This window comes from Eleutherodactylus coqui, chromosome 11 (genome assembly GCF_035609145.1).
Source record: "Eleutherodactylus coqui strain aEleCoq1 chromosome 11, aEleCoq1.hap1, whole genome shotgun sequence".
NCBI classification, from domain to species: Eukaryota; Metazoa; Chordata; class Amphibia; order Anura; family Eleutherodactylidae; genus Eleutherodactylus; species Eleutherodactylus coqui.
Window position 1 is genome coordinate 21830526 of NC_089847.1, and position 13925 is coordinate 21844450.

Sequence of the window (13925 nt, forward strand, 5' to 3'; positions counted from 1 at the left end):
CGGAAATCAAATTGTACGTTTTCAGTGAGTTTCCGTTCCGTTGTGTCAGTTTTTTGTTTGTTTTTTTCTAAAGAGGACAAATACTGTGGACATGTATCAAGAGTCCATGTATGTAGCGTCCCTATATTCAGTGTTCGTGTATGTACTGTCCATGTAACTGGCGCCCGTGTATGCAGCGTCCATGTATGTACTGTCCATGCAACTGGCGTCTGTGTATGCGGTGTCCGTGTATGTAGTGGATGTGTAAGTAGCGTCTATGTAACTGGCGTCTGTGTATGTAATGGACATGTATGTGGCGTCCCTGTATGCAGCGGACGACCTGTAACTAGTGTCTGTGAATGCGGCATCCTTGTATGTGGCGTCTGTGTATGAAGCATCCGTGTATGTGGCGTCCGTGTATGTACTGTCCATGTAACTGGCGTCTGTGTATGTTGTGGACGTGTATGTGGCATCCCTGTATGCAGCAGACATGTATCTGCAGTCTGTATAACTAGTGTCTGTTAATGCGACATCCGTGTATGTAGTGGACGAGTATGTAGCGTCCATGTAACTGGCGTCCGTTTATGTCGTGGACGTGTATGTAGCGTCCATGTATGCAGCGTCCGTGGATGTAGTGAATGTGTATGTAGCGTCTATGTAACTGGCATCCGTGTATGAACTGTCCATGTAACTGGCGTCCGTGTATGTAGTGAATGCATATGTAGCGTCCATGTAACTGGCGTCCGTGTATGTCGTGGACGTGTATAAAACGTCCGTGTATGTAGCGTCCATGTATGCAGCGTCCGTGGATGTAGTGCATGTGTATGTAGCGTCTACGTAACTGGAATCCGTGTATGTAATGGACGTGTATGTGGCATCCATGTATGCAGCGGACATGTAACTAGTGTCTTTGAATGCGGCATCCGTGTATGTAGTGGATGTGTATGTAGCGTCCATGTAACTGGCGTCCGTGTATGTCGTGGACGTGTATGAAGCGTCCGTGTATTCGGTGTTTGAGTATGTACTGTTTATGTGTCTGTGTATGCGGTGTCCATGTATGTAGCATCAGTGTATGTAGTGGACATGTATGTAGCGTCCGTGTGACTGGTGTCCGTGTGACTGGCATCCGTATATGTAGTGTCTGTGTACGTATTGGACGTGCACGCAGTGTCCGTGTATGTAGCGTTTGTGTATGTGGCATCTGTGTATGTAATGGACATGTATGCAGCGTCCATGTAACTGGCGTCTGTGTATGCACTGTCCGTGTATGTAGTGGACGTTTATGTAGTGTCCATGCAACTGGTGTCCATGTATGCGGTGTTTGTGTATGCAGTGTCCGTGTATGTAGCGTCCATGTAACTGGCGTCCATGTATGCGCCGTTTGTGTATGTAGTGGACGTGTATGTAGTGGACGTTTATGTAGTGTCCATGTAACTAGCGTCCATGTATGCGGCGTTTGTGTATGTGTAGCGTCCATGTAATCGGCGTTCATCTATTTAGCGTCCGTGTATGTATTGGACGTTTATGTAGCATCCGTGTCTGCACTGTCCATGTATGCAGCGTCCGTGTAACTGTCGTCTCTGTATGTAGCATCCGTGTATGCGCCGCTCCACATTACAATGCACGACTTGTGAATGCTCACTAGCACGGAAATGAACGGCTCCGCCCCCTAGTGATTTTATTGAGTGTTTTAAAAACTGAAATCAAATTGTACGTTTTCAGTGAGTTTCCGTTCTGCTGTTTTTTTTTTCTTAAAGTGGACAAATACCGCTGCCGGCTGCGCACTTTGTGCCGCTAAACATAGAAACCTAACGGAACCAAAAAAATGTGAAAGTTTTGTGTTTGTTTTTTTTTTAAATATTGAAACGGAAGCGTTCAGACAATGATTCCATCTGCGTTAGGCTAACGTCACACAGACGAGCGCAATATCTGGCCATGAAGCTCGTCCTGATATCGCGCTCCGGAACGTGCGATTTTTCCCTTGAATGCAAGCTTTTTTGTGGGAAGTAGCGATCCTCGGCAAGTATTTTGCATTATTGCGTTCGCTTTATCCACCTTGGGATGTTGTATGGCTTTTGAAAAGTGGAGATGAAAATCCATCCTAAATTGTTGCGTTCTTATGGCCAAAACAAACCATGTCCTCAAGGGGTTAAAGAGGAGAGGGATGAAGGAGCAGGTCTTTGAGCAAACTTTAATGGCATATAACAGTAAAACACTTTACAGACTTTTAAAAGTCTAAAACAAATATTAGAAGAGATTGAGCAGAGGGAACATCCTCCACCTGGTCCAAAACAACCGTCTGATGATACTTCTCAGTTGCACCACATCACAGGGATAAGATTTCATACATCTATCAAAGCGTAGATTGAGATGACACAACATTCCACGTAAACACTTTGCCAGTATCTCATAAGCCGGTGCCTTCAGACTTCAGCTGGCTGTCAGGTGGCAGAGGTTTGCCCAGGTTTTGCCCGACGGTTGGGCCGTACTTATCAGCAGACCTGGCCTCCTCCACTTCCTTCTTCAGCAAATATCCACCAGACTCACCCTCAAAGTCCTGGTTAGAAAGGAATCTGATGGGCTTCTCATCCCAGATTGTCTCCAGTCTCTTCTCCCAGCTCTTCAACATCCCAACGCGAACTTCCTGAGTTACATGTGCCACATTGTATGCAATTTGAGGCGGCAGGACTTGGAATCCACAGAAATGTAAAATACCGCTCTGGAAATGCAAAAAGAATTAGGTTTTGTTTAAAGGGAATGTGTCATCAGAGAATGACCTGATGCATAAATCAAGCTTTTATGTGAAAACATTTAAGAATTTTTGGTCAGTTAGTTTCAATCTCTGCCTTTAGCTTCCCTGCATTGAAAATGGAGAAGAAGGAGAGGCTTTCCATGTTAGAGCTGAGGATCTTCCCTCTTCCCCGGTCCACTGGAGAAACTGCAGGGGCACAGGGAGACATTTCTGGTTTCCTTGTGTCTAATATGGAGGAGAAGGAGAGACCTCGCTACCGCTTGCGAAATGCATGAGAGAACGAGTGAGTCACTAAAAATCCCCCAAAGTGAGAGCAACCCCCCAAGCAATTCTGTATAGAGCAACCCACCGTACCAGGTACCCGTTCACACTACAGGCATTACTATTCCTGTGTGCCCGTCCGCCATTAGGATCACCACACAGAGGTACGTGATTGTGACACCCACCCGGATGATGTGCGGGGTGTATTTAGGCTAAGCCTTTTCTTCAGTAATTGCCTACCAGTGTCCCCCTACCTTTTACCTCCACCGGAGTATACTTAATGTCCAGGTAACATATAGATAACGTGGACTATAGGGCCGTATTGTTCCTGTGTGTTTTTTCCTCCCAACCTCTGAGCTTCTGCCTATAACTGCTGCCATGAATGTACTTGTAATCACCTGCTTCTTCAAGTTTATCTAAGGAAAGCTTACCGGGTCTCAATCGGTCCTGAGGTCCCGAGGTACGATACACAAGTCTCTGTGTTTATTACTCCGCAGTACAGAATAACGGTGTGGGAACGGTGGCGTCACAATGTGATATATACTTCTAGAAACATTCCCCCTCGTGTTACCACTGGGCTACACTGTTACAAGGACTAGGCCTCCGGCCGTACCCACAGTAAGTTGAATTGTAGCACACACAAGTCCCAGTGTTCAAATGTATTACGCTGTGTGTGTTACATAATCATGAGGCTTCAGTAACCTCCATATTTACTAATTACTGTAATAGCCGTTTCCAAAGATATGCTTGAATCACCAAGAAACAAAGGCATGTCATCTGCATACAGAGCTATTTTTTCTCCAATGGAGCCATGTATAAACCCGGTATACCTGCATGTGACCTACTATGACTTGCCAGGGGCTTTACTGCTAAAGCAAATAGAAGCAGGGAGCGAGGGCACCCCTATATAATGGAAAGGAAGGAGTCAGTCTTCCATTAAGCTATATACATGCTCTTGGGTCAGCATACAACAATTTTAACCGATTGTGGCCAAAACTCATTACTCGTAAAGCCTCCCAGAGTAATACCCATTGTACACTATCAAATGCTTTTTCCACATCCATTTAATGTCCATTGCTAGAAGTGATATGGGCCTACAAGAACCAGGCATGGGGGATCCTTCCAGGTTTAGGAAGAAGGACAATTACAGCTTCTACCATAGATACTGGGAGTTCTTGCCTATTAATTGCTTTAAGCCCACTCAGCTTCTTATGCCTGTATGTAGTATAAGGGGGCTCAGACGGGCAGACTAGAGCAGGGACATCCCTTCTGGCTGCCTTCATCAAGCAGGTGGAGGGGTACTTATAGATGATCATTCCAACCTACATGTAAAGGCCCATTTAGACACAACGATTATCGCTCACAATTCGCTCAAAGGCCATCTTTTCGTTGTGTGTAAATCGTTGTGCCCATCTTTCAGTTTTCTGCCAAATGACAGACTTCAGTTCGGGTTGAAATACGTTGTTCAGCAGAACAGCTGAGGATATTGCTCTCTCCTGGTTCTCTTCCTACCTCTCTGACCGCTCTTTCAGTGTTTCCTTTACTGGTTCTATCTCTGCTCCACTTCCTCTCGCTGTTGGGGTACCCCAGGGCTCGGTCCTTGGTCCCCTTCTTTTCTCAATCTATACTGCCCCAATTGGACAAACCATCCACAGATTTGGCCTCCAATACCATCTCTACGCTGATGACACCCAACTATACACCTCCTCTCGTGAGATCTTTGGACCATTCCTCCAAAATATCACCGACTGTCTGTCCGCTGTCTCTAACACTATGTCCTCCCTTTTTCTCAAACTAAACCTCTCTAAAACTGACCTCCTTGTGTTTCCACCTTCTAACCGACCTCCCCTCAACATCTCCATTCCAGTGTCTGGCACCATCATAACCCCCAGACGGCATGCCCGATGCCTTGGGGTCACACTGGACTCTGACCTCTCCTTTGACCCCCATATCCAATCTCTGGCCCAAACATGCCACATGCACCTCAGAAATATTGCTAAAATATGTCCGTTCCTAACCACGGACACGCTAAAGACGCTCGTGGTTGCGCTCATCCACTCCCAGCTTGACTACTGCAACTCGCTACTCATTGGCCTCCCCCGCACTAGACTCGCTCCGCTCCAATCCATACTAAATGCAGCAGCTAGACTCATTTTTCTATCCAGTCGTTATTCAGACGCCTCTGCATTATGCCTCTCGCTGCATTGGCTGCCCATCCACTGCAGAACTAAATTTAAACTCCTCTACCTCACTCACAAAGCTCTGCATGGCGCTGCGCCACCATACATCGCCTCCCTCCTGTCAGTACACCACCCAGCCCGCTCACTCCGATCGGCTAACACCCTCAGACTAAACACCCCTGTAATACGAACCTCTCATGCTCGCCTACAGGACTTCACTAGAGCAGCACCCATCCTCTGGAATGCTCTACCCCAAGGCATCCGGACAATTCCCGATGCACGAAATTTCAGACGTGCCTTAAAAACGCACCTCTTCAGGGAAGCATACAAAATCTCCTGACCTAGTCCCTCGCCCCTCCCTATGGTGCTCCACCCTGTTTGCCTTCATATAAATGATCTGTACATAAAATTTCCTATTGCCTGTGTTCCCCAACCCCTGCACCTCCTGTACCACCCCCAACCCATTTGCGTCTAACCCAATGTATCTCACATTGTAATTGTTGCAATTGTTGTATTGTTTTGCATTTATCCATGCCTGAAAGCGCTGCGGAATAAGTTGGCGCTATACAAATAAAGATTATTATTATAAGCAGGACTGCACTCTGTGTTCTGCCCAGGGACTGCTGAGAACAGCTGATTGCATTGCTTCAGCTGTCAGCCCTGCTGGCAGAACAAAAGAAATTTGATCCTTTTGAGCGATCATCTTTGTGCCTAAAAGCACCTTTAGCCATATAGTGAGCTATATTAATGAGTACATTTAGGTGGGGATCACTGGGTTGTTCAACATGCTTCTATTGTATCTAGTGATGCCTGATCTGGTGATCTACCCTATCATTGAATCTTGTAATGCAGCTCCCACTATTGTTTAGAGTTGTGTAATAGGTTGAAATATGCATATCTACCAGTAAATCCCCATTTACACGCAACGATTATCACTCAAAATTCATTCAAATGATGGCTTTTGAGTGATAATCGTTGTGTGTAAATGCTACCATCGTTCACTCTTCGGCTGAACGATGATTTTTAGGTGAGAATAAAAACCATCATTCAGCCGGAGAGAGATAGCAGGGACTGCAAGCTGTATTCTTCACGGGAGCAGCTGATTACGTTGTATTCAACTGACAGACTGTGGCAGTCCTTGTGAAGACAATGCAGCTGAGTGCAAAGTCCAGAGCATATGCTGGGATTTGCAAAGAGCTGCTGGAGGCTCATTAACATGCAAATGAAGCTGATAAAGTGCTAATGGGCATTACTGCCCATTATTACTTTATGGAAAATGATTGCTAGAAATTTCAATCTTTCAATCGTTTGAAAGATTGAAGATTGTCTTTGTGAGTAAATGAGCCTTAGGATTTACATTGTACGAGCTTTTACAAGAACGCCAATGAACATAGGGGCCTGGCAAATGTTGGCAAACAGTAGCATGTGACTCCAGATGCAGTATAATCACCTACATACTTATAGGGTGTGGACAAAAATATGGAAACACTGTGTGAATTGCATGGGATTTTAACCATTAGCACTGAGCTACCCTTTTGACCCCTGTGTGGCTGAGAGCTTTCCAACCAAATTTGTGTTTACATCACCTCTTGCCCTGCTCTGGGTGGTATTGGGAGGCAGTTGGTAACAGCAGATGAGTGGCTCTAACACCTGACGGATGGCACCTTGTTGCTCGGGCAGATGTTCACATCTGTGTCATATTACATCCACTCAAATTGCATGGGATTATAAACTAGATTTCAATAAAACATGTAGAGACTGATTTGATGGCATATATTTCATGCAGTGTTTTCATATTTTTGTCCACCACCTGTATAATCCGAGTATGGGAGATAGAGGTGGTAAGATGTTGATATGGAAAATACTGAACCAGAACTCGCTGAATGCTCCAGCCCTCGATGCCAGCAGATTACTGACATCCCAGGAGACGGGTCCCATTCCAATTTTTCTACTGGATCCCTTGAGTGCTGGTTATGGTCTTGGACAGATCAAGCTGCTAATCAACCTGTATGCCGTCAGATGCCATGCACAGATTGTGCCAACTTTGTGAACATGATCGGCACAAACACCAATGATAAATTACCTGGAGAGGCCACAGAATAACATTCATGTCTCCAGTCCTCCCTCTGGGTGTTGTCCTTGACTCACAGCCACCAGTGGTGAAGGACAACAGAGCTTTCTTTGTCTGTAAAAAAAAAATATCACAAATTCAGAAAGATTTACCCCGGAATCTGATATCCCAGCAGTTAGAATGAGATTACATAAAGCAAAATATTTTGACCTTGAAGCTGATAATCCAAAAAGTCTGATATAATCAACCAAACGCGGGAGCAGAAGACTGAGCAGTGTATTTGAGAGTATTTAGTAACCCATCGCCTATAAACTATTTTTTTCGGATTAAGGTGCTTTGACTATATAGAACAGCAAGCTATTAATACTGGGTAAATCAGTGATGTCTCGGTTTCCATGTGATTTCACACTTTATGCTCAGGTATGGTGGCTCAACCCTACAAGTCAATGACTGCAGTTTACCTTGAATGGTCCTTCACAATACATGAATTCGAGGCTATACGCAAACCCTTCAGAGAAGACTCGTTCCATCCATCCTTTCATTATGGCGGGTGGCCCAAACCAGTACAGGGGAAACTGGAAGAAATAATGAATGTCACTTCAAATGCAAAGCAAAGCAAAATCCTCTTGCATTCCCTTTAATAAATGTAACCTGTAAGGGTGCGCTACAGAGAGTGGCTTGTAAGGGGGCAACAGACAGTCAGTTTGTTGCCTGAGACAAGGGGAAAACACCCACAGGTGTGGTCAGTAAGATAAAAGGGTTTGTTCCTGCTGCAGTGAGAGAGGTGTGTGTGTCTGAGAGAACCAGACTCCAGTTGAGACTTGTACTGCGACCAGACTGCTGGTTAAAGGAACTCCTGCTATAAGCAGAGAGAGACTCTGTCCCGGCAGGACGCTTGGAGAAACCTGGCCCTGGGATTGAGGTCTGGAGACACTGAGACTTGTACTGTGACCAGACTGCTGGTTAAAGAAATTCCTGTCGTAAGCAGAGAGAGACGCTGTCCCGGCAGGACGCTTGGAGGACTCTGCCCCTGGGATTGAGGTCTGGAGACGCTACGTCCTGGTGATAAGCTGCACTTAAGGACTACTACAGGTCTGTGAAGCTGAACGGACTTGTTACTGTTTGGCAGCTGTGGACTTGATTGCTCCTCCTGTGGACTGTGGAGGATTGCATTGAAAGGACTTTGCAAATCTTATTATGTGTCCGGAGACCCAGTCGTTTATGTTCTTCTAAAGCTTATTTAGAAATAAATGAAAGGAAAAAGTAAAAGTGACCATTTGGCGTGCTCTTTAACCCCCGTGTTGTCACAAACCGTAAAAACCTGTTTCATGCAATAATGCTATATTTTACGCCTTCCACTTCCCATAAAGGTGGTTGACGCTAATAAAATGGTATTCCAGAAGCAGAAATAAGGACAGAATTGCACAGAACATATGGTAGTACAGGATGCATTGTGTGAACGCAAAATACATGAACGGAATATTTTAAAGGTATATTCCAGAAATTTCTCTACTGATAACTGACAGGTCATTAGTACATGAGCAGCAGAGACCCACAGCTCTCATCCCCGCTAATTCCCGGTGCCGCTGTTGCTATAATCAGCGGAGGAAGCAGAAAGCATTGACCATAGCGCAGCAGCCCGGTTGGCACTACTGGTGCAGCTCCCATAGAATGCATTTCAGTATCTACCCGGGCTACTGCACTATGGCCAATGCTTTCTGCTTCCTCCGCTAGCAACAATGGCACTGGGCATCAGCTGATTGGCAGGGATCTAAGTGGTGGTTCCGACAGTCATCTATTAATGACCCGTCAGTTATCAATAGGGAAGGTTAGCAAAACCCTGGAATACTCCTTTCGGGCTCTTTCACACAAGCAGCGTTTTGACGCTGAGTAGGTACATCTAAAAATTGCATCTAAAAAACCATGGTTTCCTATGGGTTCTGTCAGATGAATGACTTTTTGACATGCCGAAAAAAATTGTGCATCAAAAAAGACATGTCCTATCTTTTAACAGGGGTCAAGAGGGGTGTCGTCTCTCCTTAAGGAGAGCACCCATAAAAAAGTGTGGGGAGACACCTAAGGGGTGAGTGGGTTGGGGGATGGCATCGTCTCTTTCCAAGAAGAGCACTCAGAAGGGGTGTAAGAGGACAGCTGAGAGGTGAGTGCACGCTGATGAGGGGCAAACACCCTGAAACGGCTGTCTGTGTATGGTTTTCTGGCTATTCACAATCAATGTTTTACAGAATTGTTAAAAAGTCGTACATTGATTTGAAGGAATGCTGCCATCCAATAGATGGCGCTGTAGAGGTATTGTTCCATCTTCCCTATTTGCATAAATTACCCAGAGGCGCATGCATGGCCGTATAAGTCTCCTCACTCACCCCTCAGGTGTCTTCTCACACCCCTTCTGGGTGCTCTCCTTGGGGAGAGACAATGCCAACCCCCGACCCACTCACCCCCTAGGTGCCTCCACAAACTTTTTGGGTGCTCTCCTAGGAGAGATAACATCCATCTTGACCCATGTTACAGGCCTCTCACCAGCCAAGCCAGAAACCTACTGCATACTGATGAGGGGCAAACACCCTAAAACAGGGGTCTGTATAATTTTCTTGCTTGGTTTCCTATTCCCAATCACTGTTTTACAGACTTGTTAAAAAGTTGTACATTGATTTAAAGGGGTTGTCCCGAGAAAGCAAGTGGAGGTAAGAACTTCTGTATGGCCATATTAATGCACTTTGTAATATACATAGTGCATTAATTATGAGCCATACAGAAGTTATTCACTTACCTGCTCCGTTGCTGGCATCCCCATCTCCATGGTGCCGTCTAATTTCAGCGTCTAATCTCCCGATTAGACGCGCTTGCGCAGAAGGGTCTTCTCCCTTCTCTTGGGTCTCGGCACGAGCGGCGTTCTGGCTCCGCCCCCTTCTACGCGTCATCGCGTAGCTCCGCCCCGTCACGTGTGCCGATTCCAGCCAATCAGGAGGCTGGAATCGGCAATGGACCGCACAGAGCCCACGGTGCACCATGGAAGAAGCCCCGCGGTGCATCGTGGGTGAAGATCCCGGCGGCCATCTTGCTAAGGTAAGAAAGAAGTCGCCGCAGAGCGGGGATTCGGGTAAGTACTAAACTTTTTTTTTTTTTTTTTAACCCATCCCTTGTGTTTGTCTCGCGCCGAACGGGGGGCCTATTGAAAAAAAAAAAAGCCGTTTCGGCGTGGGACAACCCCTTTAAGGTAATGCTGCCATCCAATAGGTGGTGCTGTAGAGCTATTGTAGTGGCCCAGTACATCTATTCCTGGCCCTCCCCACAAATGTAATACGTGTCATGTACTTTGTGGGTGGGCTGTGCAAAAGCGTCTTGTCATTCTGTTATATGTATTGCACAGCTGCAGCGTGTGATGGGTTAAGTGTTTGCAAAAGCCTGGGGATTGCCTGTAAATGTATCAATTTATGTCCTGTCATGTGGTATGGGTGAGGCTATAAATAGGGGTGTCTGAGAGAGGGGAAGTAGTTCAGTCCATTGCTTATGGGTTCCTGAGAGTGCTGCCTACATGAGGGTACCTTCAACCCTCCTTTACACGGGATGACCTGATGGGCGCAGATGACCATTAGGTCATTCAAGGCCACCCGACTCCATTCACAGTCAACAGGCAGTCGTTCCTAAACGAATGACTGCCTCTTTATGCGGGCCGATTCTCGTTTCTCGTTCGGTCATGGCATGCATTTACATGGAACGATAATCGTGGTTTTGATAAATACGGCCTTTTGTCTCGTGAACTACAGCGCCAAGTACAACATCACAGGCGGAGACAATACTACATGTACCTGGAAGATCACTAGGTCAGCCTTCTCCAGCTTCTTCTGCTCTTCTTCAATGTCCCTGGCGAGGCGTCCCTCCTTCCACGCTAGCAAAGTCTCTAAACCATATTTAAACTTATTTGGGTGCTTGGGCTCACCTGCATTAAAGCAGCATTAGTCTTTTTTAGGCAATTATATCCTTTTTATGGTCTAAAAAGTGCAAAATGTACAATCTGTATTAGTTCTCACCAACCTCTCTGGCTGTTGCAAACTACAACTTCCAGCATATCCAGACAGCCGCCAATTCGTATATACATACTCTGCTTCTTTCCAGAAACTGCGCCACTCTTTTTAATAGGCTGTGTTCGGTATTACAGTCCAGCCCTATTCATCTGAGTGGGAATAAGCTGCAATACCTTATGCAGCCTACGTACTAGAGTGGCGCTGTTTCTGGGGTGAAAAGGTATTTCCTTTGGTCCTATCCTGGACAATTCCTTTAAATGCTGCTTAGTGTTCTTACCCCTGATATCATCACGTGACAGGATAGCGTTAAACTTCATCTCATACAGATCGGACACAAGAACCGTCCAGCCCTTCTTCTGTAAAGCTGCCTGAGCCGCTTCCTTCATGGCGTAGTTGAACGATGTCCGCTCTTGGTGAGCGAATACAATCAGCGCTGTCTTACCTATAAATATCATAACACACAATAAGTTATTAGTCACAATTGAGATTTTTAACCCCTCGCCCTGGCCACACAGTCACCTATAGACAACCTATAGGGACCTTATGAACTGGGTAGGATAGCTTTTAAAGAGCCCCTGCCAAGTAAATTGGTCCCAAGGAAAAAGTTAACATTAAAGAGGTTGTACCAAAATTGCAAGTTATTCCCTATCCATCCTATCAGTGGGGGCTCACTGCTGAAACCCCTGCCGTTCTCGAGAATGGGACTCCAGTGTCCCGCTCTCCTGTCACTGTGGGGGTCGCTTCTTCCCTGGCAGTGATGCCACTGTGAATAGAGCGCTGGCCAAGCATTGGGCTCATGGAAATAGGCAAGATTTGGGTATCTCCGCAGTCCCATTGAAAATCGAGCGCTAGTGTGGTTGCATGAGCAGTACTCCATTCAGTCTCCTCTTCACTATGGTGGTTGCAGTAACCATGCAGTAAGGAGGAGGGGGGAGATAGGACTCCTATTTTTGAGTTTGGCGCGCGCGCGCGGGGGGGGGGGTCACAGCAGTAAAGCCTCCAACAATCGGCAAGTTATCCCCTTTTCTTTGAATAGGGTGGATAGGGGATAATTTGCAATTGCAGTACACCCCCTTTAAAGGACCTGTCTAGTTGTAAACTGCTGTTGGTCCATCTGTACAATATGAACTTAGTAGTAGATCAGCAATTATCCACCATCCGGGATCTTCACTGATCAACTGTTCTCTGAGCAGATGCTCTTGTACACTGTGCTGTTTTCTGCAGGAAGCAAACAGCTCCGTTCTCACTGCGGTGGCCAGGCTTGGTATTACAGGCAAACTTGAAGTAAATGGTCAGCAATACCAAGTCTGGCCATTGCAGTGGGAACAGAGCTGTCAGCTTCCTGCAGAAAACAGCTCAGTATGTGAGCACAACAGCCCAGAAAAGAGCTGATCAAAGGGGACTGATCTACTCCTAGTGGCTTATCCTCTGGATAGGCCATCAGTAGTTTACAAATTGAGAAACACTTTAAATAGTACAACAATGATGTGCAAAGTAAAGAGAAGACTTAGCGGGAAGTTGGGATGTAGAACATAGGACATAGTCCAGCTTTTATCCTGACTTCTTCTTACTAATTAGCTGATTGTTGCTTTTTAGCAAGCATCAAAACGCTTACTGGTCGGTTGTACATAATCTTGCACAATTTTCAGTGCATGTAAAAGAGCGGTGATTGCCATGATTTGTGAACCAATGCGTGTAGAGGGAACTTTTACACGTAGCGATAAATTGTTCGGCTGAGCAAACAATGACATTTTTAGTTGTTCGCTTGGGCGGTGAGTTTAAAAACAAAGATAATTAAAGAAAAATTTTTTAACAAGATTGTTTAGTCATTCGGTTCTCTGTACCACTAAGGGCTTTTACCCACTAGCAATATTTTTCCTAGAGTGATGATTATGAAACCAATGATTTTCAATGGTTTCATACTCATCTGCAATGTTTCAGTAGAGCTTCGCATCGCAGAGAAGAAATCTGCGATATTGCTCAGTGTTTTCAATGTGGCCAGTGGCGCTAGCACCATTGAAAACATGGGGAGTATATCGTGGACTTCCCCGCGTGGTTAAAAGAATCTTCTGGCATAGCTGTCCGCTTCCCTCGTGGGCATGAGCCTTTACTCTACAATTGCTACACGAAGGAAGAACCTATCAAATATTTTGCCAAACAACCGTTTGGCCAAACAATCATGTGTTTAGGCAGGTAAGTCATAGCCAGACAGCTTTGGCGGTAACTTATTTGCCGGGAAACAAAAGGATTGGGCCCTGAAATCCAGTATCTCCAATCCTTCTCTTCCCCCACATCATCTGTCCGGGCAAAAGCTGAGCCACCCCCATGCACATCCGAGTCTTCCGGCCCCACCATTATTGGCTGTTCTGGATGACTAAAGTCTACTGTGTATGGGGACCTTAATGGAAAACTCTTGTTTTATCAGAGGCCCAGGCCAGGCTGCTGCTCCGTCACTTCTCCATGCTTTATACTTCAGCTATCTGTTTAGATTGGCTATTATTAGAGATGAGCGAACACCAAAATGTTCGGGTGTTCGTTATTCGGAACGAACTTCCCGCGATGTTCGAGGGTTCGTTTCGAACAACGAACCCCATTGAAGTCAATGGGCGACCAGAGCATTTTTGTATTTCGCCGATGCT

General features: G+C 45.8%; 1 protein-coding gene across 1 annotated transcript; it reads right to left on the reverse strand.

The window, feature by feature from the left end:
* Window positions 1–2161: 2161 nt before the first annotated feature.
* On the reverse strand, window positions 2162–12095 carry LOC136581595 (NAD(P)H dehydrogenase [quinone] 1-like). Its single transcript, XM_066582187.1, has 5 exons — window positions 11564–12095; window positions 11071–11201; window positions 7705–7818; window positions 7256–7357; window positions 2162–2698 (listed from the first exon to the last, which is right to left on the reverse strand). Exons 1-5 carry the CDS (start codon window positions 11739–11741, stop codon window positions 2387–2389), a joined length of 837 nt encoding a protein of 278 aa, XP_066438284.1. The 5' UTR covers window positions 11742–12095; the 3' UTR covers window positions 2162–2386.
* Window positions 12096–13925: the final 1830 nt, after the last annotated feature.